The sequence below is a fragment of the Talpa europaea genome, assembly GCF_964194135.1.
Source record: "Talpa europaea genome assembly, chromosome: 11".
NCBI lineage: Eukaryota > Metazoa > Chordata > Mammalia > Eulipotyphla > Talpidae > Talpa > Talpa europaea.
Window position 1 is genome coordinate 70,452,355 of NC_140078.1, and position 24,443 is coordinate 70,476,797.

Below are 24,443 nucleotides of genomic sequence, written 5' to 3' on the forward strand. Positions count from 1 at the left end.
GGCCTCCCCGGTGGCTCAGTGGTTGAGCGCTGGGTTGCAAAGCTGCCCACAGCCTCTGCAGCGCCGGTTCGATTCCTGGCTGCTCCCCGGCCACCGGAGGAGGGTCCCACATGGTGCGCAGACCTCTCCTGCCGCCCACTGCTCCCCTCAGCAGTGTACTTGGGTCCTTCTGCCTGCTCTGTTCCCCGCTCTGGCTCTGGTGAATTCTCTCACCCTCCCGTGCATCTGACAGTACCCAGTGCTTGTATAAATAAATAAATAAATAAATATTAAAAAAAAAAAAAAAACCTCTGATTTAAAAAAAAAAAAAATTACATCAAGTAATTTTTACTTTTCAGAACTACTTATGGTAGCCCTAACACAATGTATGATGGGCAAGATGAGGCTCTGGATTCTAGACAGAATTAGTGAACTTAATGGGCCATTTATGTGCATTTATAAATTACATGTACAGGAGCCTCCCTGGTGGTGCAGGGGTTAAAGACACAGCTATCAAGCTATCGCCAGCCACTGCAACATGAGTTCAATCCCCGGCCAGGGAGCTAACCCACATGGTGCAGCAGACCTATGCTGTCTTACCCGCTGCTCCCCTCAGCAGTATATTTCAGTAGATCTGCCTGTTCTGCTCCCCACTCTTGTCTCTGGTGAATCCTCTCACATCCCCCCCACCTCTGGCCTACCTCCAGTTCTTGTATGCATAAATAAATAAATACATAATAAATTATATGTACATTTTTGCTAACTCTTATTAGCCAAATATGTATTACTTTATTAAAAGAGATAAGAAGTGAATTAAGGGTCTCCCTGGTGGCGCAAGGGGTTAAGATACAACCTATGAGGCTGTCCGCAGCCTCTGCAGCACGAGTTCGAGCCCCACAGCAGACCTCTCCTGGCTCACCCACTGCTCCCTTCAGCAGTGTACTTCGGTCAATCTGCCTGCTCTGTTCCATCGCTCCCCCCAGCCCCTGTCTCTGGTGAATCCTCTCATCCCCACGCCTCTGGCCTGTACCCCAGTTCTTGTACTCATAAATAAATAAATCTTTTTAAAAAAAAAGTGAAGTAAAATTGGGGGGAGTTCTTAATGTTAAAAAAATGCTAAGGACCTCCCTGGTGGCACAGGGGTTAAAGTCTCAGTGCTATCAAGCTATCACCAGACACTGTGGCATGAGGCCTGGTGCAGCAGACCTCTTCTACCTTGCCCACTGCTCCCCTCAGCAGTGTATTTCAGTAGATACACCTGTTCTGCTCCTCACTCTATCTCTGGTGAATCATCGTGCCCTCCCATACCTCTGGTCTACACCCCAGTTTTTGTATGCATAAATAAATAAAAATAAATCTTACAAAAAATGCTAAAACACAACGTACTTGGTATGCCAGGTAGTCCATCTCATAATCACTTCAGAAATGAGTAGAAAATTTTTAAATAGTTTCTATTTTTTAAATAGAGCTGTTTTTACACAAATATCCTCCTTTATGGTAGACAAACAAAAAATCATACTACATCTTTAACATTAAAATATTGGCAATTCCAGTATTCAAATTTCAAGACTTACCGAAAAGGTCCTGTTCTGTTAGCAGATCGAGAATCCCCCCACATCTCTTTCTGTGCCAAGAGGACCCCAATAAATAGATCCTTTTGTTACCAAACCCTGGTTTTAGTAGGACCTATACAAAACAAAGCACAAAAAATAATTATTTTAGAACATGAACTAAAGGCTAAACTAATTTCCTCCTATCTGGCATAACAGGAACCACATATTTTTGGAAGTCACTTTTAAATATTTACATATTAATTTATAACCAGAAAAATACATTTTTAATTAGAAATATATACTCTGAGGTACCATAAATGTTTCAAAGTACTAAACATACTTCTCTTTACTAAATATTTACTAGTTTTCTAGCACCTATTCTATCTTCCTTTTAGAAATATCATCATGGGCCTGCTTGGTACCCTAGGGGTTAGGTCTCAGCTCTATCACTGCTTCAGCCTGAGTTTGATCCTGGCCAGGGACCTAATCCACATATAGCACAGCAGACCTCTCCTGTCTCGCCCGCTGATCCCCTTAGCAGTGTGTTTCAGTAAATCTGACTGTTCTCCTCACTTTGTCTCTGGTGAATCCTCTCACCCCCCATACCTCTGGCCTACACGCAGTTCTTCTACACACATACACAAAAATAACCAAAAAATAGCAAAGCAGGGCGTCCCTGGTTGTGCAAGGGGTTAAGTCTCAGCACTGTCAAACTATTACCAGCCACTGCAGCATGAGTTCGATCCCCCACAGAGAGCTAACCCACACGGCACAGCAGACCTCTCTGTTTTACCCGCTGCTCCCCTCAGCAGTGTATCTCAGTTAATCTGCCTGTTCTGCTCCCCACTCTGTCTCTGGTGAATGCCTAAATAAATAAATCTTTAAAAAAAAAAAAAAGAGAAAGCTCATTCTCTGGTAAAGATAAATTATCTGGTAAAGACAACTTTTTATTGGGCCTCCCCGGTGGCGCAGCGGTTGAGCGCTGGGTTGCGAAGCTGCCCGCGGCCTCTGAGGCGCCGGTTCGATCCCCGGCTGCTCCCCGGCCACCGGAGGAGGGTCCCACATGGCGCGCAGACCTCTCCTGCCGCCCGCTGCTCCCCTCAGCAGTGTACTTCGGTCCTTCTGCCTGCTCTGCTCCCCGCTCTGGCTCTGGTGAGTTCTCTCACCCTCCCTCGTTTCTGACTGTGCCCAGTGCATGTATAAACAAAACAAACAAACAGACAAACAAATAAATAAATAAAAAAACATGCCTCTATTAAAAAAAAAAAAAAGTTAAAAAAAAAAAGACAACTTTTTATTTTCTAAATGATTTAAGACAAACACATAAAAAACAATCTAGGTTATTGGAGACACAATTTATATGCAGAACTCTCTGTCCAACTGTGACATTATTAACAGAATGAAGGAGGTAAAGGAGTTGTTTTTGTATACTATTGAAATTAAGTTGGTATAAATTCAAATTAGGTTGTTATAACTGAATAATATTAAATAAATAATTTCCATGGTAACTATAAAGGAGTATCTATAGAATACATATGCAAGAAAATCAAAATATTTCATTAGAAAAACCCAATTAAACACTGAAGAAGGTAATAATGGAAGAAATGAAAGATAACAAAAGCAGTAAGAATACGGAAAACCTATAACAAAATGGCAGAAGTTCTTCCATATTAGTTTAAATGTAAATGGCTTAAACTCTTCTAATCAAAAGCAGAAACTGGCAAAATAGATGAGACCAAACAATATGTTGTCTGCAAGTGATTCACTTTAGATCCAAAAACTCAAACATGTTGAAAGTGAAAGGATGGGAAAAGAGACAAATATCAGCCAAAGAAGAGCTGGGGTGACCATACTAACATATGACAAAATACACTTTAAATACAAAAAGGTTACAAAAGACAATGAGGGACATTACATATTCATTAAGAGGTTCAAAAAATACAGCAAGAAGATAAAATGATCAAAAAGATTACACACCTAAGAGATTCTCAAAATACATGAAACAAAAATTGAAAGACTCAAAGGGAGAAATAAACTGCTCTACAGTAATAGCTGGACAATGCAAACTCCACTTTTAATAATGATAGAGCAATCAAGCAGAATATAAAGAAATAGAGAACTTAAATAATACAAGAAGCCAATTAGAACCAATTCACATACAGAATACTCTGTCCAACAACTATAGGATCATATCTTCTTAAAGGCACATGGGGGCCTCCCTGGTGGTGCAAGGGGTTAAGTGTCAGCACTGAAGAGCTATCCACAGCCACTGGAGCATGAATTCGATCACTGGCCAGGAAGCTGACCCACATGAGGCAGCAGACCTCTCCTGTCTCGCCCATAAATCAAATGCACATGGGATATTCTCTAGAGTGGACTACTTATTAGGTCATAAACTGTCTCAATAGATTTTATACAATAAATAACATACAAAATATCTTATCAGACCCAAATGGGATAAAGCTAGAAGTCAATAACATAAGGAAAACTATTAAAGTCACTTAAATTTATTTATTTTTTTAAAGATTTATTTATTTACACATACAAAAACTGGGTTGTAGACCAGAGGTACGGGGAGTGGAGGTTGGTGAGAGGATTCAACAGAGAGAGTGGGGAGCAGAAAAGAACAGGCAGATCTACTGAAATACACTGCTGAGGGGAGTAGTGGGTGAGACAGGAGAGGTCTGCTGCACCATGTGGGTTGCTCCCTGGCGGGCTGGGGATCAAACTCATCCTGCAATGGCTGGTGCTGCAATGGCTGGCAATAGCTTGACAGCCTCATGTCTTTAACCCCTGCGCCACCAGGGAGGCCCAAGTCACTTCTTTTTTTTATATATATATATTTTTAATAGAGGCATGTTTTATTTATTTATTTGTTTGTTTATATATGCACTGGGTACAGTGAGAAGTGCGGGAGAGTGAGAGAATTCACCAGAGCCAGAGCGGGGAGCAGAGCAGGCAGAAGGACCGAAGTACACTGCTGAGGGGAGCAGCGGGCGGCAGGAGAGGTCTGCGCGCCATGTGGGACCCTCCTCCGGTGGCCGGGGAGCAGCCGGGGATCGAACCGGCGCCGCAGAGGCCGCGGGCAGCTTCGCAACCCAGCGCTCAACCGCTGCACCACCGGGGAGGCCCCCAAGTCACTTCTTAATTTTATTTAATTTATTTATTCATTTATTTTTGTGGGACCCTCGCCAGTGGCCGGGGATCGAACTGGCGCTGCAGAGGCTGCAGGCAGCCTTGCAACCCAGCGCTCAACAGCTACGCCGCCAGGGGAGGCCCCAAGTCACTTAATTTTGAATGCATATTACCTTGACTTTCCAGTTCCTCTTCTAATAATTCATTCTCTAGAAACTTAATGTGACTAATATATTAGTGTTTGTGACAGCAATAAGATTATAAAATCTACATTTCAACAAAATACATTTATATTATTGAAATAGTATGCAACTCTCAAAATTGAGTTAGCTATATTAATTGCTACAGAGTAAGTTAATATATCTTAAGTTTTAAAAGGTGTACTAAACATGAATTGTGACATGGTATCATCTGTGTAAAACAGAAAAGAATATATACAACGAAGTTAGAGCACACTCCCAAATTTTAAAACTTGCTACAATAATCAAGGCAGTGTTGCATTGGCCTAAGGATAGACACTGATCAATGGGACAGAATGAGTCCATAAATAAACCCTCACATTTTGGTCAACTCTTCCAGACAAAAGTGCCAAGACAATTCAATTAAGAAAGAACAGTATTTTCTACAAATCATAGGGATTGGGACAACTGGATGTTTCTACATGAAAGAATGGAGTTGGACCCTAGATTATACACAAAGAGCAATTTATATTATTATATAAAAATTGATTCAAAATGGATTATAGACCTAAATGTGAAAGGTAAAGCTATAAAATTCTTGGATAAAAAGCAGATATGAATGTCATCTTGGATTCAGCTATGGTTTCTTAGGTAAGATAGATACCAAAACCACAAACAATAAAAATAAATTGGTTATAATCAAAATTTAAAACATTTATCCTTTAAAGGACAACATTAAGAAAATTAAAAGAGGTGGCGCAAGGGGTTAAGAAGCAACCTATGAAGCTGTCCACAGCCACTGCAGCACGAGTTCGATCCCTGGCCAGGAAGCTGCCCACACAGCGCAGCAGACCTCTCCTGACTCACTTGCTGCTTCCCCTCAGCAGTATACTTCAGTCAATCTGCCTGCTCTGTTCCCCACTCTGCTCTGGTGAATCCTCTCACCCTCCACACCTCTGGCCTGTACCCCAGGTCTTGTAGGCATAAATAAATAAGTCTTTAAAAAAAAGTTAAAAGACGCATAAAGCGCATAAAGTGGGGGAAACTTGAGAAAAATCATGCATCTGATAAAGGACTTCGGAAATTTAGAACTCAATAAAAAAAGGAAAACCCAAGTTTTAAAATAGACAATGGCTATGATACACATTTCTCCAATGATGATACACAAATGGTCAATATACAAGAAAATTTCTCAAAAAAAAAAAATTTTTTTTTTTAAAGATTTATTTATTTATTTATTTATTTATTTATTTATACAAGCACTGGGTACAGTCAGAAGCGCGGGAGGGTGAGAGAATTCACCAGAGCCAGAGCAGGGAGCAGAACAGGCAGAAGGACCAAAGGACACTGCTGAGGGGAGCAGCGGGCGGCAGGAGAGGTCTGCGCGCCATGTGGGACCCTCCTCCTGTGGCCGGGGAGCAGCCGGGGATGGAACTGGCGCTGCAGAGGCTGCAGGCAGCTTCGCAACCCAGTGCTCAACCGCTGCGCCACCGGGGAGGCCAAAAAAAATAATAATAAATAAATTTTTTTTAATGATTTATTTATACAAGCACTGGGTACAGTCAGAAGCGCGGGAGGGTGAGAGAATTCACCAGAGCCAGAGCAGGGAACAGAACAGGCAGACTTGAAGAAATATACTGCTGAGGGGAGCAGCGGGCGGCAGGAGAGGTCTGCGCACCTTGTGGGACCCTCGCCAGTGGCCGGGGATCGAACCAGCGCTGCAGAGGCTGCGGGCAACTTTGCAGCCCAGTGCTCAACCACTGCGCCACCAGGGAAGGCCCTTTCAAAATTTAAATGGGTAAAAACTCTGAGTTGCTGGTAGGGAGCCAGGGCCACTGGCACTGTGCAATGAACCAAATGCCAGGCTGAGACTTTAAATGCTGCAGCTCATCAGACCCATAGCTGATATATACAAGACAGAAGTCAAGAAAGTCAGAATCCACTAGGAGTATGTAAGTCACTACCATATAACCTAACTGAAAATAAATTGTACTAAAATATCAACTCCACAAATTGACTATGGCTGGCAGTAAACATGTACATGGGAGCTAAAAGGGTCTGCTACCTCAACTACCCAAATCCTCAACTGATGCTACACAGCAGTAAATAGAAGAGCCCCTGAGCTGAGTTCTGAAGACTGGCTTAAGAGCAGGTGAAGCTGCCACTGGTGCAAACCTTGATAATAGTAAAAAGTCAAATGAGTTCTGAAGTATGAAATGAAAAATGGCTCCATGTAAACAGCTGAACAGACAGCCCCATCAGCTAGCCCCGAGAGAGGGCAAGCATCATGTTAAACTATAGGCTACAGTGCTGGTGATGCCCTTCTATCAATTCATCTCAGTTTCAGCCTTACATTCAAACTGCCTGAGTTCCTAAAAGCTGACCAGTGGGTTGAGAATGAAGTTCCCCATTCACTATAGGTCAGCACCTTTTACAGTTGAACTACGATGGTAGTTGGTTGTTTTCTATGCCTCTGCCTTTCATTCCTTATTAATAAAAACATTCTAGTCAAATGCTCTCCCTCTGGTTCATGTTGCACAGGTCCAAGAGTTTCACTTCTAATAACAATACCTATACCCCACGGCCATCTGCCTCGATGGTGACTGCAGTTCCAAAAGACAAAAAAAGGCATAATCAGGGGTCTTATTCTAGCAGTTTTAACCCTCATGTGTAGCAATCTGATCCTGCTTGAAACATTCTAATTTTTTCCAAAGTAAGTGCTTTGGGCCCCCTAAAACACTCAACTAAGAGCATCAGGGGGACACTAACAGGAAAGGATTAGTTTGAGCATCTACCCAACTAAGATCTAACTATGAGTTTTTAAACAGTAGTAATTTTAATATAAACTACTGGAGTTAGAATTAGTAGATTCTTGCAGCACCCTTACCACCATAAAAATTCCTGTTATAAGACTTTAAGTGTTTTATTACAAAAAGTCATCTCCTCTGACCTGGAGTTGGAAATCTGCATGTCTGATACCTTCCCTCCATGTGGCAACAGTTTTTCAAGCTCCCTTGAAGATTCATAGCTTGTTTCCCGTTTAATGGCATTTTCTTCGCCTACTATCATAACTCTTTTAAAAGTTAATTAAAAATGAGATTTAGGGCCTTCCTGGCCTAGAGGTTAAGTCTCAGCACTATAACCACTATGGCCTGAGTTCAATCCTGAGCCAGGGGCCTAACCCACATATGGCGGAGCAGACCTCTCCTGTCTGCTCCCCTCAGCAGTGTATTTTAGTAAATCCACCTGTTCTGCTCCTGCTGTATCTCTGGTGAATCCTCTCACCCCCTGCACCTCTCCCGCAAACCTCTCCTGTCTTGCCTGCTGCTCCCCTCAGCAGTGTATTTCAGTTGATCTGCCTATTCTGCTCCCCACTGTCTCTGGTGAAAGCTCTCACCCCACACCTCGGACCTACACACCCGTTCTCCAATGCATATACAAGGAGAAAATCTTTTTGAGCTTGGTATCAGCAAAGACTCTTAGGTAGGATCCAGAAAGATAAATCATAAAAGAAAAAGATTAAGGGCCTCCTGGTGGCGCAGCGGTTGAGCACTGGGTTACGAAGCTGCCCGAAGCCTCCACAGCGCCGGTTCGATCCCCGGCTGCTCCCCGGCCACTGGAGGAGGGTCCCACATGGCGTGCAGACCTCTCCTGCCGCCCGCTGCTCCCCTCAGCAGTGTACTTCGGTCCTTCTGTCTGCTCTGCTCCCCGCTCTGGCTCTGGTGAATCCTCTCACCCTCCCGCGCTTCTGACTGTACCCAGTGCTTGTATAAATAAATAAATAAATCCTTTAAAAAAAAAAAAAGAAAGAAAGAAAACGATTAAAACCATGAGATACCGGGGCCTCCCTGGTGGCGCAAGGGGTTAAGCACAGCACTATGAAGCAATACACAGCCTCTGCAGCACGAGTTCGATCCCCGGCCGGCCAGGGAGCAACCCACATGGCACAGTAGACCTCTCCTGTCTCGCCCGCTGCTCAATCTGCCTATTCTGTTCCCCACTCTGTCTCTGGTGAATCCTCTCACCCTCCCCCACCCCCCGAACCACTGGCCTGTACCCCAGCTCTCATATGCATAAGTACATAAATCTTAAAAATAAATAAATAAAACCATGAGATACTATTACACATACACTAGAACTGCTAAAATTACAGATTCACCAAGTCAAATACACAAGGATTTCCAGCAATCAGAAATATCATACACTGCTGGGAAGAATCCAAAATGGTACAACCGCTTTAGAAATTGGTCTGACAAACACAATGCTATGACCTAGCAATTCCTCTTCTAAGTTATTTACCCAAGATAAATGAACACAAGACTTGAACATGCAAAAATGTTCCCAACAGCTTTATTCATAACAGTTTTAAACAAAAATGGAAACCACCCAACTACTCTTCAATAAATGATAAAAACAGATATCATGTGATATCTTGAAGGATTTTCCTCCCTGGGGTAGTGTACTTCACTTAGACTTAAATGGAGAGATGACTTTTTGGTAAAGAGGGGAAAAGGTTAATAAGAAAGCGGAAATGGAAAATGAGAATCAACAAGACCTACTTTTCATTTTTCTTTTTTGTTATAAAATGCAGTTACCATTTAATCCATTTTTTAAGTATAAAGGCCAGTACAGTCATACTGTTATGCAAGCATCATCCCCATCCATTCACAGAACTTTTTTCATCTTGCAAAACTGAACTCTACGCAGTAAATGGTAACTCCCCATTCCCCCTTAGCCCAGCCCTTGGTAACCACCACTCTACTTTCTGTCTCTGTAATTTTGACTACTCTACATATCTAATAATACTAGTAGAATCATACAATATTTGTCCTTTCATGACTGGCTTATTGCACTCAGCATAGTATTTTCAAGGTTCAACCATACAGAAGCATCTATCAGAATTTCATTCCTTCTTAAAGCTGAATAATATGCCATTGTATATACATGCCACATTTTGTTTATCCACTCGTCCACTGGACAGTTGGGTTACTTCCACCTCTTGGCTATTGTTAATAATGCTGCAGTGGGGCCTCCCGGGTGGCGCAGCAGTTGAGCGCTAGGTTGCGAAGCTGCCCGCGGCCTCTGCGGCGCCAGTTCAATCCCCGGCTGCTCCCTGGCCACTGGAGGAGGGTCCCACGTGGCGTGCAGACCTCTCCTGCTGCCCGCTGCTCCCCTCAGCAGTGTACTTCAACAGTCTGCCTGTTCTGCTCCCAGCTCTGGTGAATTCTCTCACCCTCCCACACTTCTGACTGTACCCAGTGCATGTATAAACAAAAACAAACAAACAAACAAACAAATAAAACATGCCTCTATTAAAAAATTAAAAAAAAAGAATTTAATAATGCAGTGAACAGAGATGTAAAGTATCTCTTCATGTCCCTGCTTTCAATTCTCTTTTGTGCCCACCTCAGCACAATGCACATGCTGATGTACCAAACCCCCAAAGTGACTGTATTTGGGGATAGGGCATTGAAAGAGATAAAGTTAAAAGAGGCCCAAGGGCGGGGTCAAATCAACCGGAGGGGTGTCAGAGACAGAGACATCAGGATTGCAAGCACAGAGATAAAGTCATGTGAGGACACAGCAAGAAGGCAGTCTTCTATAAGCCAAGGAGGCCTCACCAAAACCCAATCCTGCTGCACTTTGGGCTTCCAGATTATGAGAAAATAAATTTCTGTTGTTTAAGCCATCAGACACAGGTGTTTTATTATGGCAGCCTTGTAGACTACAATTCCAGTTTCTCCGCATTCTCATCAGCACATTTTTTTAAATGTCATCCTAATAGGTGTGAAAGGCATGTCACTGTAGTTTTGACTTGCATTTCCCTAATGACTGATGATGTTAAGCATCTTTTCAAGAGTTTATTGGCCATCTGGGTGTCCTTTTTTTGCCCAGTTTTGAATCAAATTGTTTTTTATTGTTGTTGAGTCTAGGAACTTTCTATATATGCTGGTATTAATCCCTTATCAGATACGTGATTTGCAAATATTTTCTCTCATTCTTTGGGTTGCCCTTTTATTCAAATGAGTGTTCTTTGATGCACAAAAGCTTTTAATTTTTTATGAAGTTCAGTTTTTCTGGAAGATGCTATAATACTGGTGAACCCTGAGGACACTGTCAGTGAAATAAGCCTGTCACAAACAAACTAATGTGAGATTTATGATTCTATTTATATGAGGTATCTAGAAGAGGCAAATTCACAATGATAGAAAGTAGAATGGTGGTTGCCAGAAGTTAGAGTGGAGAATGGGGAGTTATTGTTTAATAGGTACAGAGTATCAGTTTGGGAAGATGAACACAATTCTGAGATCACAAGGTGATGATGGCTGCACAACAATGTGAATGTACTTAGTATATTCACCAAAAATAACAAATGTGGGGCCTCCCCGGTGCGCAGCAGTTGAGTGCTGGGTGGCAAAGCTGGAAGCTGCCCCACAGCCTCTGCAGCGCCGGTTAGATCCCCGGCTGCTCCCCAGCCACTGGAGGAGGGTCCCTCATGGCGCGCAGACCTCTCCTGCCGCCCGCTGCTCCCCTCAGCAGTGTACTTCGGTCCTTCTGCCTGCTCTGCTCCCCGCTCTGGCTCTGGTGAATTCTCTCACCCTCCCACGCTTCTGACTGTACCCAGTGCTTGTATAAATAAATAAATAAATCTCAAAAAAAAAAAAAAAAAAGTGGGCAAGGATGTGGAAAAATTGATGCGCATTACTAGTGGGAATGTAAAATAATGCAAATACTATGGAAAAAAAGTACAGCACTTCCTCAAAAAGCTAACATAGAAATTATCATATGACCCATCTTGGGTTTAAACCAAAAAAAATTGCAAGTAGGAACATAAAGAAACATTTGTATAACATTGTATAATAATTACACAATAGCCAAAAGATGGAAACAAACATCTACCAACAACAGATGTCCACTATATCTCACCCCCCCAAATTTTTTTTTTGTTTTAATTTTTAAAAAGGAATGGAGTTTGGATACATGCTGACCTAAGTAAACCTCAAAAATATTAAGTTAAATGAAATAAATCAAACAGGAAAGGACAAATATTGTTATGATTCTATTTATATGGATTACCCAGAACAGGCAAATTAATAGAGACTATAGGTTAGAGGTTACCATAGGCTAGAGGAGCAGGACAATGGGCATTTATTTGTAACAGTTAACAGAGTTTCTGTTTGAAGTGATGAAAAAGTTTTACAAATTGATGGCAGTGAGGGTTGTATGTAATTAATGAGCTGAGATGTTACACTTAAGTGGTTTGAATGGCAATTTTTGCTACAACATATGTAACAAAATATACTTATCACAATTTAAAAAAAAAAAAATTAATGCAGGAGTCTCCCTGGTGGTGCAGCGGGTTGAGCACTGTGGTGAAGCTGTCCGCAGCAACACGGGTTCAATTCCCGGCTGGCCAGGGAGAAACCCACATGGTACAGCAGACTTCTCCTGCCTCGCCCCACTGCTCCCCTCAGCAGTGTCTTTGGTCCTTCTACCTGTTCTGCCACCCGCTGTCTCTGGTGAATCCTCTCACCCTCCCGCACTTCTGACCTGTAACCCAGTTCTTGTATAAATAAACAAATCTTCAAAAAAAAAATTAATGCGGGCCTCCCTGGTGGCACAAGGGGTTAAGTCTCAGCACTATGAAGCTATCCGCACTGCTGCATGATCCCCAGTCAGGGAGCTGACCCACATGGCACAGCAGACCCCTCCTATCTCACCTGCGGCTCCCCTCAGCAGTGTATTTCAGTCAATCTGCCTGTTCTGCTCCCCACTCTATTTCTGGTGAGTCCTCTCACCCCCCACACCTCTGGCCTACATCCCAGCTCCTGTATGCATAAATAAATGAAAATAAATCTTTTATTTTATTTTTTTTAAAGATTTATTTATTTGTTTGTTTGTTTATGCAAGCACTGGGTACAGTCAGAAGCGCGGGAGGGTGAGAGAATTCACCAGAGCCAGAGCGGGGAGCAGAGCAGGCAGAAGGACCGAAATACACTGCTGAGGGGAGCAGCGGGCAGCAGGAGAGGTCTGCGCGCCATGTGGGACCCTCCTCCGGTGGCCAGGGAGCAGCCGGGGATCGAACCAGCACTGCAGAGGCTGCAGGCAGCTTCGCAGGCCAGCGTTCAACCGCTGCGCCAACGGGGAGGCCCCGAAAATAAATCTTTTAAAAAAATAAATAATGCACTATGCAAAAAAATATATACACCTTAAATGGGTGAAGTGTATTTGTGTATGAAGTACATCTCAACAAAGCTGTTAAGAAAGAAAGGTAACAATGGTGGCCAACAGTTAATGAACTTTCAGCACACCAGTTTTACAGGCATTACATGTATTACATAAGCGGCACAACGATATATAAGATGGTTACATTTCTTAATCTCATTTCTCAAATGAGTAAACTGAGGCTGGGTAATTTGTCCAATGTCACTGAGTTAGTGGAGTACTCAGGGATTCAAACCCCATCAGATTCTATAGCTCCTACAGTTACCCATTCTGCTATACCAAGTCCCACAGTGTGAAAGGAGGGTTATAAAAAGGCACTCAAGGGCCTCCCCGGTGGCACAGCGGGTTGAGTGCCACGCTGTGAAGCTGTCCACAGCTTCTGCAGCGCCAGTTCAATTCCCGGCCAGCCAGGGAGAATCCCACATTGCATGGCAGACCTCTCCTGCCTCGCCCGCTGCTTCCTTCAGCAGTGTCTTCAGTCTGTCTGCCTGCTCTGCTCCCCACTCTGTCTCTGGTGAATTCTCTCACCCTCCCGCATCTCTGACTGTACCCCAGTTCTTGTATAAAAAAATCTTTAAAAAGAAAAAAAAGGCACTCAATAAATATCCCATTATCTAAATGACTGAGATGAAGAATGTACTGTGGGAGTCTAGCAGAAAAATTAACACTAAGCACTGAGTATGTAGGTAGAAGAATCCACCAAAGAAAGCTTTATATCTTTAAGTTTTCATAACTTTACAAATTTTAATCTGAATCACATTTATACATTTAACACCAGATTACACGTTTAAACATTAGAAGAGTATACGTTGCCCAATATCTGCACTACACTGGAGAGTTCATTTAGTAACCTTCCTCTTGACAATTTTCCTTTGATAGGCTACTAGAACGTAGGATCATAAAGGCAACAAAAATAAACCCAAGTTTTGTAACAGAAGTCTATAAAGAAGGGTACTACAGATAGCCCCCTAGGTTGGGTACCTACTTAGGTAACAGACATGATTCAGGTCCCATTTCTGTGTGTTTCACCAAAACAGTAATATCATCAATTACTTCAGACATTTGCTAGTCCTGCTAGAGTTCTTGATACCTCACTACAGCCCTTACAAGTTTGCTGATGTTAACACTGTTAAACCATTCACAATGGTGGCATTACTCAACAGGAAGTTAAAAACTAACAAACGGAGGACACAATCCAGAGTTCAAAAAATGAACCAGGTGACCTGGCACATGAGAGTCTACTGAATATCTTCACTGAGATCCAGCAATTCTGACCTTCATAGGTAAACCTCGAATATGCAAAACATACAATTACCCTACAATTTGTCTCTACGAAACAAGCGCCTCTTTATTGAAAGAGTTGAACCCAGCAGCACATCAATTCTAAAGAGAAAAACAGATTTACAACACCAAAAGGAATCTAAAGATTGAATACAAGGAGAATTCCCTCTCTCCCTCTCTCCACACATTTACCCAACGGGCGAAAACCCACCAGACCACTCCCCCGCGCCCAAGTTCTACCACCCTCGTGCCGGGCTCTGAGCTCCCGCGCCCTCTGGGCCAACTGCGTCCACTCCCATCTGTCCGTGTCTGAGAGTAAGGCTACGTCCCAGGCACAAGAAAGTCTCCCTCTCGGTGACGACTCGGAACTAGATCAAATTTCTGCAAAAGCAGGCAAACAGGGCCCGCCTGCGGCTCCGAGGACCGGGAGCACCGGACCTCCACCACGCGCCAGCCCCCAAGCCCCCGAGGCTAAACCGGTAATTCTGCCGCCGAGCCGACTCCGCCCCGAGCCCGCGACCGTTCCGGGGCGTTCCTCCCGTGGGCGGCGCCTCCCTCACACACCGCTCTCGGCTCTCTTCTTCCCGAGCGAGGCCGCGGCCGCCCCGCGACACCGAAGCCGCAGTTTCCAAGCCGCGCGGGCCCGCGACAGCCAGAGCGGCCTGCCAGGCCGGGTCCTTCCCCGCAGGCTCCAGCACTCCCTCTCGGCCGCCCCAGACCCTTACCGAGGCACCGCGGCCTCCGCGGCCCGATCCCCCTAATCCTCAGCCACTGCCACCGACCCAGCGCCGCGGAGACCGGAACTTCCTCCGCGCGGAGCCGCTACCTCCACAAAGGCGCCGCGCCGCCGCCGCCAGCGCGCAGCCCGCCGGGAGATGGAGTACAGCGGCGGGTCTCGCAGACTCCAGTCCCGCCATGCCCCGCGCAGGGAGGGGTGGGGTCGGCCTGCACACGGGGGCGGGGCGTGGCGGCACGCCGTTCACTGGCGTCCAATGGGAGGGCGCGCTGCCCAGGCCCGGATCGCTGGGGCGCCTGGGGGTTGTGGTTTAGCCTTCGTACCTGAGGCCTCTTGTATTCCTGCGCTCTCGGTGAGAGTTCAGCCTGGCGCGTGGGCTCTCGGTAACTTGGCCTTCTCGAGGTTTATTCCTGGCTAGGAGCCTGAATACGGCCCTGGCCTGCCTAGCTCGAAGCCTCCTACTCGTCCGTTAGTGTAAAGGGAAAGGACGCGACACTTCTCTATCCTGTGCCTTCTAGAAGGGACTTTTTGTCCACCCCAGTGCCCTACTCTTGACCCTCCCAGCCCTAGAATTTAGCCTGGGATGGTTGCAAGAGAAATACTTGAATTAGAGAAGCAGTAATCAAAGAGGCTTGTCCCCTTCTCCTTTTGATGGATTTCCAGGTTAGGTGTCCACCCTCAAGAATCCAGGTAAACCATCTATGTTAAAGAGTTTCAGTGCATAGACATACATAATGCGTATGTATGTACATATATACATAATACATACATACATACATAAAGAAGTTTCAGTAGCCCTACCTATGAAGGAAAATCCACCCAGCTTTCAGAGGGCCTTGCTAGTTCTTGAGCAATAAAGCTGAACAAGAGTGACTTGTGCAAGATTACAGAGACACCTGCAAACTGAAAGACACCTGCAAATCTGCAACGTAGTGGAAAACAGGGCAGCACAGCTTTCAATCTGTAACTCATTTCCAGAATCTCCTTCCAGCTAGTGTTCTTCAAATAGCCAGTGCCGAGCTTCCCAATGGATTGTCTATACTGTTGAAATGTTTGCTGGTTCCAGCCACTTAGTGTCTTTTCCCTTAGGGAAGGTAACCTGATTTTATAGTCTAAATTCAACATCATGAGATCAAAGATGACTGGTACAAGAAAGTCTGTAGGGGTCTCCCCTCTCCGGTGGCGCAGTGGGTTGAGCGCAGCGCTGTGAAGCTGTCTGCAGCCTCTGCAGCACGGGTTCAATTCCCGACCTGACAGGAAGCAACCCACATGATGCATCAGACCTCTCCTGCCTCACCTGCTGCTCCCCTCAGCAGTGCTTTCGGTCAGTCGGCCTGTTTTGCACCCTGCTCTGTCTCTGGTGAATCCCCTCACCCTCCCACGCTGTGCCTCTGGCCTTTACCCCAGTTCTTGTATGAAAAAAATAGAGAGAGAGAGAGAAAGAGAAAAAGAGAGAAAGAAAGTCTGCAAAGCATTACAAAATAAATCAAGCCTTGTCTGCAGAGAAAGGAAGTTGTTGAGTTAAGTAGACTTTAAAGTTACCTTTCCACTTTTCAGATATCTTTTATGTGAAGCATTCCTTCTCAAAAACTGTGAGTGCCTGCTCTTTGCCAGCAGGGGATACAGGAAAGAATAAGGCTGATAATCTCTGCTGCCTTAGTGGAAATGAGGTTGGAACAATTACTGGAGATGCAAACTAAACAAGATACACAATCTCTGCTAAAGTGAGTTTGGTTATTATAAAGAGGGAGATGGAAAACTGGTGAAGGGCTCTAAACAGAATAATATCCAGAATCCCTCTGGCTTGTGTGGTGAAAGGCTTGAAGATGGGAAAGGCAGAAGCAGAGCATCAAGTTAAGAGATTGTCACAATAATACAGAAGATTGTAATTGTACCTGTGTGGCCACAATGAAAACAGGAGATGTGGACTAGGATGCAGGGAAGGACGTGGGAGAAGCAGTTTTGGTAGGAAGAGCAGAAGCTCAGTTTGGGGTCAATTGAAGTTTTTAATGTGTAGTAGACAAGTGAGACATGGAGTTGGCAGTTGGATATAATAGTCTGGAGTTCAGGATAAAGCAATAAGTTAAAGATGCAAACCTGGGATGTATTAGCATATTGCTGGTGCTGGGATCTAAAGCCATACCCATACATGTGATAACCAAGGGAATGAGGGAGTGAGTGTAGACAGAAGAACAGGGTTCCAACACTGAACCCTGGGGTACACCAGCATCTTTGAGTTTCCAGGGAAGAGAAGAAACGGTTATATAGAACTCTGGATATTTTACTTTGTTTCCCAAATTAAGCCATTATCAGTGATAGTACTATATTTTCCAAAGAGGTAGAGGAACTAATATTAAAGAACTAATTCTTGCCTTATGCCCAATATCCTTAGATAATAATAATTGCTACCTTTCATCATACTATATGTTTGGTATTGTGATGGCACTTCATTATCTTATTTAATCTTCACAATTACCATATGATATTCCCTTTTATAGTCAAGGAAACCAAAGTCCAGCAAGACTGAGTGAGTAACTTGCCACAGCTGGAAAGTAGAAGGTGGAGGAATTCCAACCCAGGTCAGTCTGATTACTCCAAGACTCATACTCCTCACTACTTTCCCTTTTTTCTTATAGTGATTATGAGGATTTTCAGAGGAAGATTCTGAATTTTTTTTTCATTGCATATGGGCTCACAGTATCTGTAAGGTGGTTTTTACTGCCTAAGACAAGGAAGTTTGAGCTATTTAGAAGCACTCACCCAGAGCAGTGCCCCCAGCTGGAAGGGAGTACAGTAGGGTGGACTCACTTTCAGCCCCTAAATCCTCAGAGGGAGGATCTAGCAAAGAGAAGGACATTGTCCTGCCTGCTGTTCTTGTTGCTTTGCTCTCATTTGGGGCCATGGCTCTTCATCATAGGAAGTAGGGGTCTGATCAAATGTTAAAATGAGAGACTGGAACCAGGACAGATACCAATGATATAAGACCACTGACGTAACATTCCAGCAAAGCAGGAAATTTTTTCCGGCTGCCTTCCCAGGAGCTGCAAAGTAATAAAGGCAGGAAGGAAAACCTCTTCAAAATTTCCAGGGAAGGCCTGACTGTTATTATTAGCTCAGGATACTTCACATTCAATATCTTGCTTTATATATGATGGGGAACTGCTGAAGATACTGAAAACATCACTAAAGGATTTGCCCCTAGTCAGACAAGCAAGATAGCATAGCCTCAGGCTACAATGGAGCCTTGTCACTTTAGCCACAACCTCTTCATAGCACCTGAGGTTCTGAAATGTCCACTTATAACTATGAAAGAAAACTCTTACCACAATTAAATTTTCAAAAAAATGGTTATTTAAAAAAGGAAAGGTGGGCCTCCCTGGTGGCACAGCGGTTGAGCGCTGGGCTGTGAAGCTGCCTGCAGCCTCTGCAGCGCTGGTTCAATCCCCGGCCTCAAGGAGAGGGTCCCACATGGCATGCAGACCTCTCTTGCCGCTTCCGCTGCTCCCCTCAGCAGTGTACTTTGTCATTCTGCCTGTTCTGTTCCCCACTCTGGCTCTGGTGAATTCTCTCACCCTCCTGCGCTTCTGACTGTACCCAGTGCTTGTATAAATAAATAAATAAATCTTAAAAAAATAAAAATAAAAAAGGAAAGAGGGCCTCCTTGGTGGCACAGGGGTTAAGTTTCATCACTATCAAGCTATTGCCAGCCACAACAGCATGAGTTCAATCCCCAGCCAAGGAGCTAACTCACATGGTGCAGTCGACCTCTTCTGTCTTGCCTGCTGCTCCCCTCAGCAGTGTATTTCAGTAGATCCCCCTGTTCTGCTCCTTGTTTTGTCTCTGGTGAATCCTCTCACCCCTCCCAACTATCCCTCCCCCCACCACACCCACTCTTGCATGCATAAATAAATAAAATAAATCTTTAAAAAAATGTTTTAGTAAGTAGCTATAATGGTTTGTTCTGTGAGAATATCCTAGGCAAAAGTCTTAGCCAGAGCACATGGGGTACAGGAAGTCCTTGAGTAATGTTTTCTTCAAAGTCATTTTGTTATAACATCCATGAGCAAAAGACAATCCCAGCTGATATTGAATGATCGACATTATTGGGAGACCTGCTATATATGGCTACTTACTTGGCTAAGTAGATGCAATACTTTCAAATGACAGTGGTTCTCTCTGGTGAATCTAATGTGCCTGCAAGCAAGATTGAGACTCTGACAACAGACACTTAGGTCAACATGGAGACTATTGAGACTGGTTAGGCGTATTAGAAATCTTTAAATTCGGGGCCTCCCTGGTGGCACAACGGGTTAATTTGCAGCACTATGAAGCAATCTGCAGCCACTGCAGCACGAGTTGGATCCCCAGCCAGGGGGGTGACCCACATGGCACAGTAGACCTCTCCTGATTCACCCATTGCTCCCCTCAGCAGTGTATTTCAATCAATCTGCATGTTCTGCTCCCTACTCTGTTTCTGGTGAATCCTCTCAATCTCTCCCCCCTCCCTGCACCTCTGACCTGTACCCCAATTCTTGTATGCATAAATAAATAAATAAATAAATAAATAAATAAATAAATAAATAAATCTTCAAAAAAATAAAACCTTAATGTGTATTCAAAGAGAATCAATTCTGTGGGGTGCAACTTCCGGCTAAAAGAATAAAGCCGGTGTATTTCTCAACCAAATATAGAACATGAGAACTTCATGGTTGAGGGGAGCAGCCAGCAAGACTGGAGAGGTCTGCTGTGCCATGTGGATAACTCCCTGACTGGGGATCGAATTAATGCTGCAGTGGCTGCAGATTGCTTCATAGTGCTGAAACGTTAAACTCCTGCACCACTAGGGAGGCCCCATGGCTTAAACTTTTCTATTTTCAGTAGTGGAATTAATGAGAGCAAAACTGTATAAATTATTTTTACCATAAGGGAAGGAGCCTGACCTGAGTAAGTGAGAATCTGTGGGGACCGGGAGGGACTCCTCTCCTCTCTCTCCTCTCCAGGAGAAAAGATTACTAAGGAATGGGGCATTTTCTCACTTGCTGTTATTTAAAGGGGAGGGGCTGTGTAAAGCCATCTATGGTAAAAGCCACAGTTTTGTCACCATGTTAGTGATAGGCCACTGCTGTGGAGGTAGATTCCAAGAGACAGGCATCTGAGACCATGAAAAAAAGCCATTAGCAGAGCTCTCCCCCATTTCCATTGTAGGATTGAGATGGGCTCAGGACAGTGCACTGGAGTGCTTGAAGCGAGGGAGAATCACTGGCGTGATTTCAGACTTTTTACTTCATCCCAGAACTGTTGGGGGAAATAACCACAAGTTTATAATGTGGTTTAATTGCTTCAGAGGAAACTTTAGCAGTATTGTTAATCCCTAATTTTGCTTCTTTAACCGTTTTCCAAAAATAAAATTGTTTGGAAAAGCTTTATGTTTTCCTACTGTTTTTATTGCTATGCACCCAGGAAATTAAAAATATTTGTGACGGTGCTCCCTTGTCTTGGCAAATCATCTGGGAAACTTTTAAAAAGACAGTGATGGCTGAGTCCCATCCCAGTGTAATTAAATTGAATTCCCTAGGAGTAGCGTTCAAGCATTAATGTTTTCTTAAAGTTCCCCAAGTCGTTCTATTTTCAGTCAAGAGTTGAGAACTACTGTTCTGGAGCCTAATTCAGAGTGTGTTTGTGTGTGTGCACACGCGCACATACATATATTTATTTATGCATACAAGAACTGGGGTGCGCACCAGAGATGTGGTGGGTGAGAGGATTCACCAGAGACAGATTGGGGAACAGCACAGGTGGATTAAATGAACTACACTGCTGAGGGAAGCAGTGGGTGAGGAGAGGTCTGCTGAGCCATGTGGGTCACCTCCCTGGCCAGGATCGAAGTGGGGCTGCAAATAGCTTCATAGTGCTGCGTCTTAACCCCTTGCGCCACAAGGAAGGAAGGCCCCTCATACAGATATATTAAAACGTGGCAAAATATAAAAATAAAAAAATTAAAATAAATAAATAAATAAAAGGCAAATAAATTAAAAAAAAGTGGCAAAAAAAAAGATGTTTTGGGTAGGCATTAGTGTGGCTTTTGCGCATGCTCACATCCTTTGTAGTCAGTGTAGTCTAGCCCACTAATGACATTTATCCAGCCCCCTCAAATTGCACCTTTCCATGATCAATATAGGAAACAATATCAACGTGTTTTTCTCCACTTGAAATAAATCTCTAGTTGTCTCGGGTGGAGGGGTCGGAGAGTCTGCGTCTGTGGTTCACCCGGGGTTCTGGGTTCTGGGCTCTGGGGAGGCGCCCGGGCCTGGACCGGAGGCGGAGAAGGCGACATTGGCTGAGGCATCTGCGACCGGGTCAGGCCTCGACGCGGCCCCGACCCGCCCCGACCCGCCAGCCGCCGGCGGCAGTGCACTGTGGACTACATTTCCCATAATGCACCCGGGGGCGGGCAGGGCCGGGTCCAGCGGCTGGAGCCGGGCCTCCGCCGGGAGAGTCCGGCTAGGGCTGTCTTCTTCCTGCACCGACAATCGGGCGAGGGGCGGTGGGAAGGGCAGGTGTCCTGCGCTGTGGCTATGTCTGCGTCCGCAGGGGGCCGTGGCCCCACCAATCTGCGTCCTCAGACCTGGCCTGGCCCGACACCCGTGCCCTCCTGGGGGTCCGACAGAGGGCAGTGACCGGCAATCTCTGTGCGTCCAGGGCCCCCCAAAGAAATAGGTGAGTCCGTCTGCTAACCCACGTGGCCTGGGGGTGCCGAGAGACAGGAGAGCTGTCATCCTTGGAGGGAGGGGCTTGAAGACTGGGGGACCCTGCCATCATTTGAAGTAGTCTCTTTGGGGTCCTTTAGCTGGTTGGCCCCCAGCTGGAGAATACAAAAGGCAATTCCTGGAACCCATCCTTTTACTGGGAGGGCGAAGTCCAGTAGGGGGCAGAGGCCAGGTAAGGCCCGCCCCCAATACACACCCAGATTTCAAGTCTTTTCAAAGATGGCAGAGTTGATTGTGGGGTTAGCTGAAGATCCTGGAAGTGTCTCGGGGCTTGGGAGTTTGCTCTCTACGGTGCCCTGATTGGATAACCGGGCTGCCCCTTGTACTGGGTGAGCCACCCTTTCTGGGATCAGGTTTCCTGGGGGAGGGTGAGCAGCCTTTGTCAGAAAGGGGAGTGGCACCAGCAATGACTAGTACCTAGACAGCATGGAGTAGGCTCCAGCCGAAGCAGCTACAGCACAGCCTCCCCTGGCTCTCTCTGCTACACATGCATACTTCTTGGGCCCACTCTCCCAGATACACCATTCCCTGAAGGGTCAAGGCAGGATGGAGAACTATTTAAGCAGGAAGAGGGAGAAGAGTGTTAGCCAGCTAGTAGGGAGGGGGCTCCTGCAAGGCTCAACCACTCCCCTTCTCGCAAACCACCCCCCATGATTGCACACTCACTGTAAGGGCTGATTGAGTCAACCTGTTTGGTGTCATTGCTCATAGGCACAAGAGGGCTCTTCTAAGGAAAGTGGTAAGCCTTAAGGGCTTCTAGAGAGGCTGCCTGGAAAGCACAGGAATCCATGGGAACAACTGGGATTGATTGCAAGAGACCTCTCTTGCTTAACTACTTTAAGTTCAGCCTCCCAGAAGCTTCAGCTACACAGGTTACAGTTCCAGTGTGGATTTGGGTTAGTTTTGTTGTAAGTCACTCACCCTCCCTACTTAGTTTCCAAAATAAATATCCAGAGAACTGTTTGCTTCATCAAGGCTTCTGGCTGGGTTCCCACATCGGCCTTGGAGGTGATAATATGATGCATGATTTCAAGTGACGGGAGAAATGTGGTGGAGATTAGCTCCAGCCAGCTGACCCTGCTTCTATTCCATGTGGGTACCAAGTTGGGTACCACTCTGGGTTCAGTCAACTGAAGCTACAAGTGGCTTGGGAAGCTATAGAGGATCAGTGGGTAGTTGACCCACAGGACATTGGGTAAACTGCTGTAGACTTTGTCTGGGTCTTTGAGTCAGTTACAAGACCACAGAGCAAGGGCATGTGGCAGACCAAGTTGTTCAACTTGGGAGAGACTCCAGGAACATCAGAGAACTGTTAGTCTGTTCCTGCAACCCAGGGCCAGTGAATAGCCAATTAGCCTGGAGAAACTCCCAGCCTTAGACCAATGGACAGCTCTTTGGCCTACATCACAAGTGAGTCACTTTAGGCTAGAGCCCACCTGGCTTCATGAGATCAGAAGTACAGGCCAGTTCACTCAGGGCCTGGTTCAGGGTGAGCAAGCTACATGGCAGAGGCCACTGGTTCCATGTTAACACTATACACAGTCTGGATGCTAAATAAGCAGATGAATGTACAAGTGTTAGGGGGAAATGATGTCCTGAGTTAATCCCATACAGGCTTTGTGAACCCCACCCCCACTCCAGACTAAAGCCATCAAGACACTGGGAAAGACAAATCCCAAATTGTTAGGGGTAAATTATGTCCTGAGTTAATCCCATACAGGCTTTGTGGACCCCACCCCCACTCCAAACTAAAGCCATCAAGACATTGGGAAAGACAAATCCCATCACCACCAAAGGGAGGGTGGCTGGGACCTGAGGGTGGAGTTGGGCAGCCAGGTTGGATATAAAAACCAAACACGTGGGCCTTGGGGGGCTCGCTATCGCTCACCTCCTGGCTTCACCACTCCTGGCTGGCTGCCAGCTCTCAGAGTGCCATTTTGGGATTCCTGATCGGCAGATCGGGTAGGACTCATTTAAAACTTTGTCTCCCACTTTTCTCCCTGAGCTGTACATTTCCTCATTTCCCCTTCCCTTGTAAATAAACCTTTTATTAACCTTTCGCGTGTGCCTGCAGTAGAGCATTGATAAGTCCTTTTAAGCGCGCGGGTGAGGACCCCCGTTTTGTATCGGGGTTGCTCTACAGCACAAGAACCTACTATGCCCCAAGATAACCAAATTACATGGATTATCTCACTTTGCACTTTTACAGCCCAATGAATTGTGCTATTAATATCCCCATTTTATAGATGAGAAAGCTGAGACTTAACAAAAAACATGCCAACCTAATCCAGGCCTCTCTGACTCCAGAGAGATTATTTCTAAACACTTGACTACCACCAAGGACAAATCTTCCCCCCCACCCCCAGACAAGGGTCTCCAGAGACCACATGGCAGTGAGGATCTTTGATCTTCCTTTCCAAAACTTATTTATCTGGCAAATAGTGGTTAAACTCCTCCTGTGTGGAGCTGGCATTCTGAAATTTGTCACAGGTCACAGTGACCTTCAATGTAGGAAAATAAAGCAGGGCCAGGGGAATAAGGATTAGGGATTGTGCAGAAAGGCCTCTCTGATAAGGCAACACTTGAG

At 45.2% G+C, this 24,443-nt stretch overlaps 1 protein-coding gene across 2 annotated transcripts in view; it reads right to left on the reverse strand.

Moving 5' to 3' along the window:
• RBM6 (RNA binding motif protein 6) overlaps positions 1-1,597 on the reverse strand; it is a gene marked incomplete at both ends in the record, with an annotated part of 85,722 nt that extends 84,125 nt beyond the window's left edge. For both annotated transcript variants that reach the window (XM_084247981.1, XM_084247980.1), the window contains one exon: positions 1,554-1,597. In XM_084247981.1, coding sequence (XP_084104107.1) covers positions 1,554-1,597 — 44 coding nt within the window. The remainder of the gene's footprint in view (positions 1-1,553) is intronic.
• Positions 1,598-24,443: the final 22,846 nt, after the last annotated feature.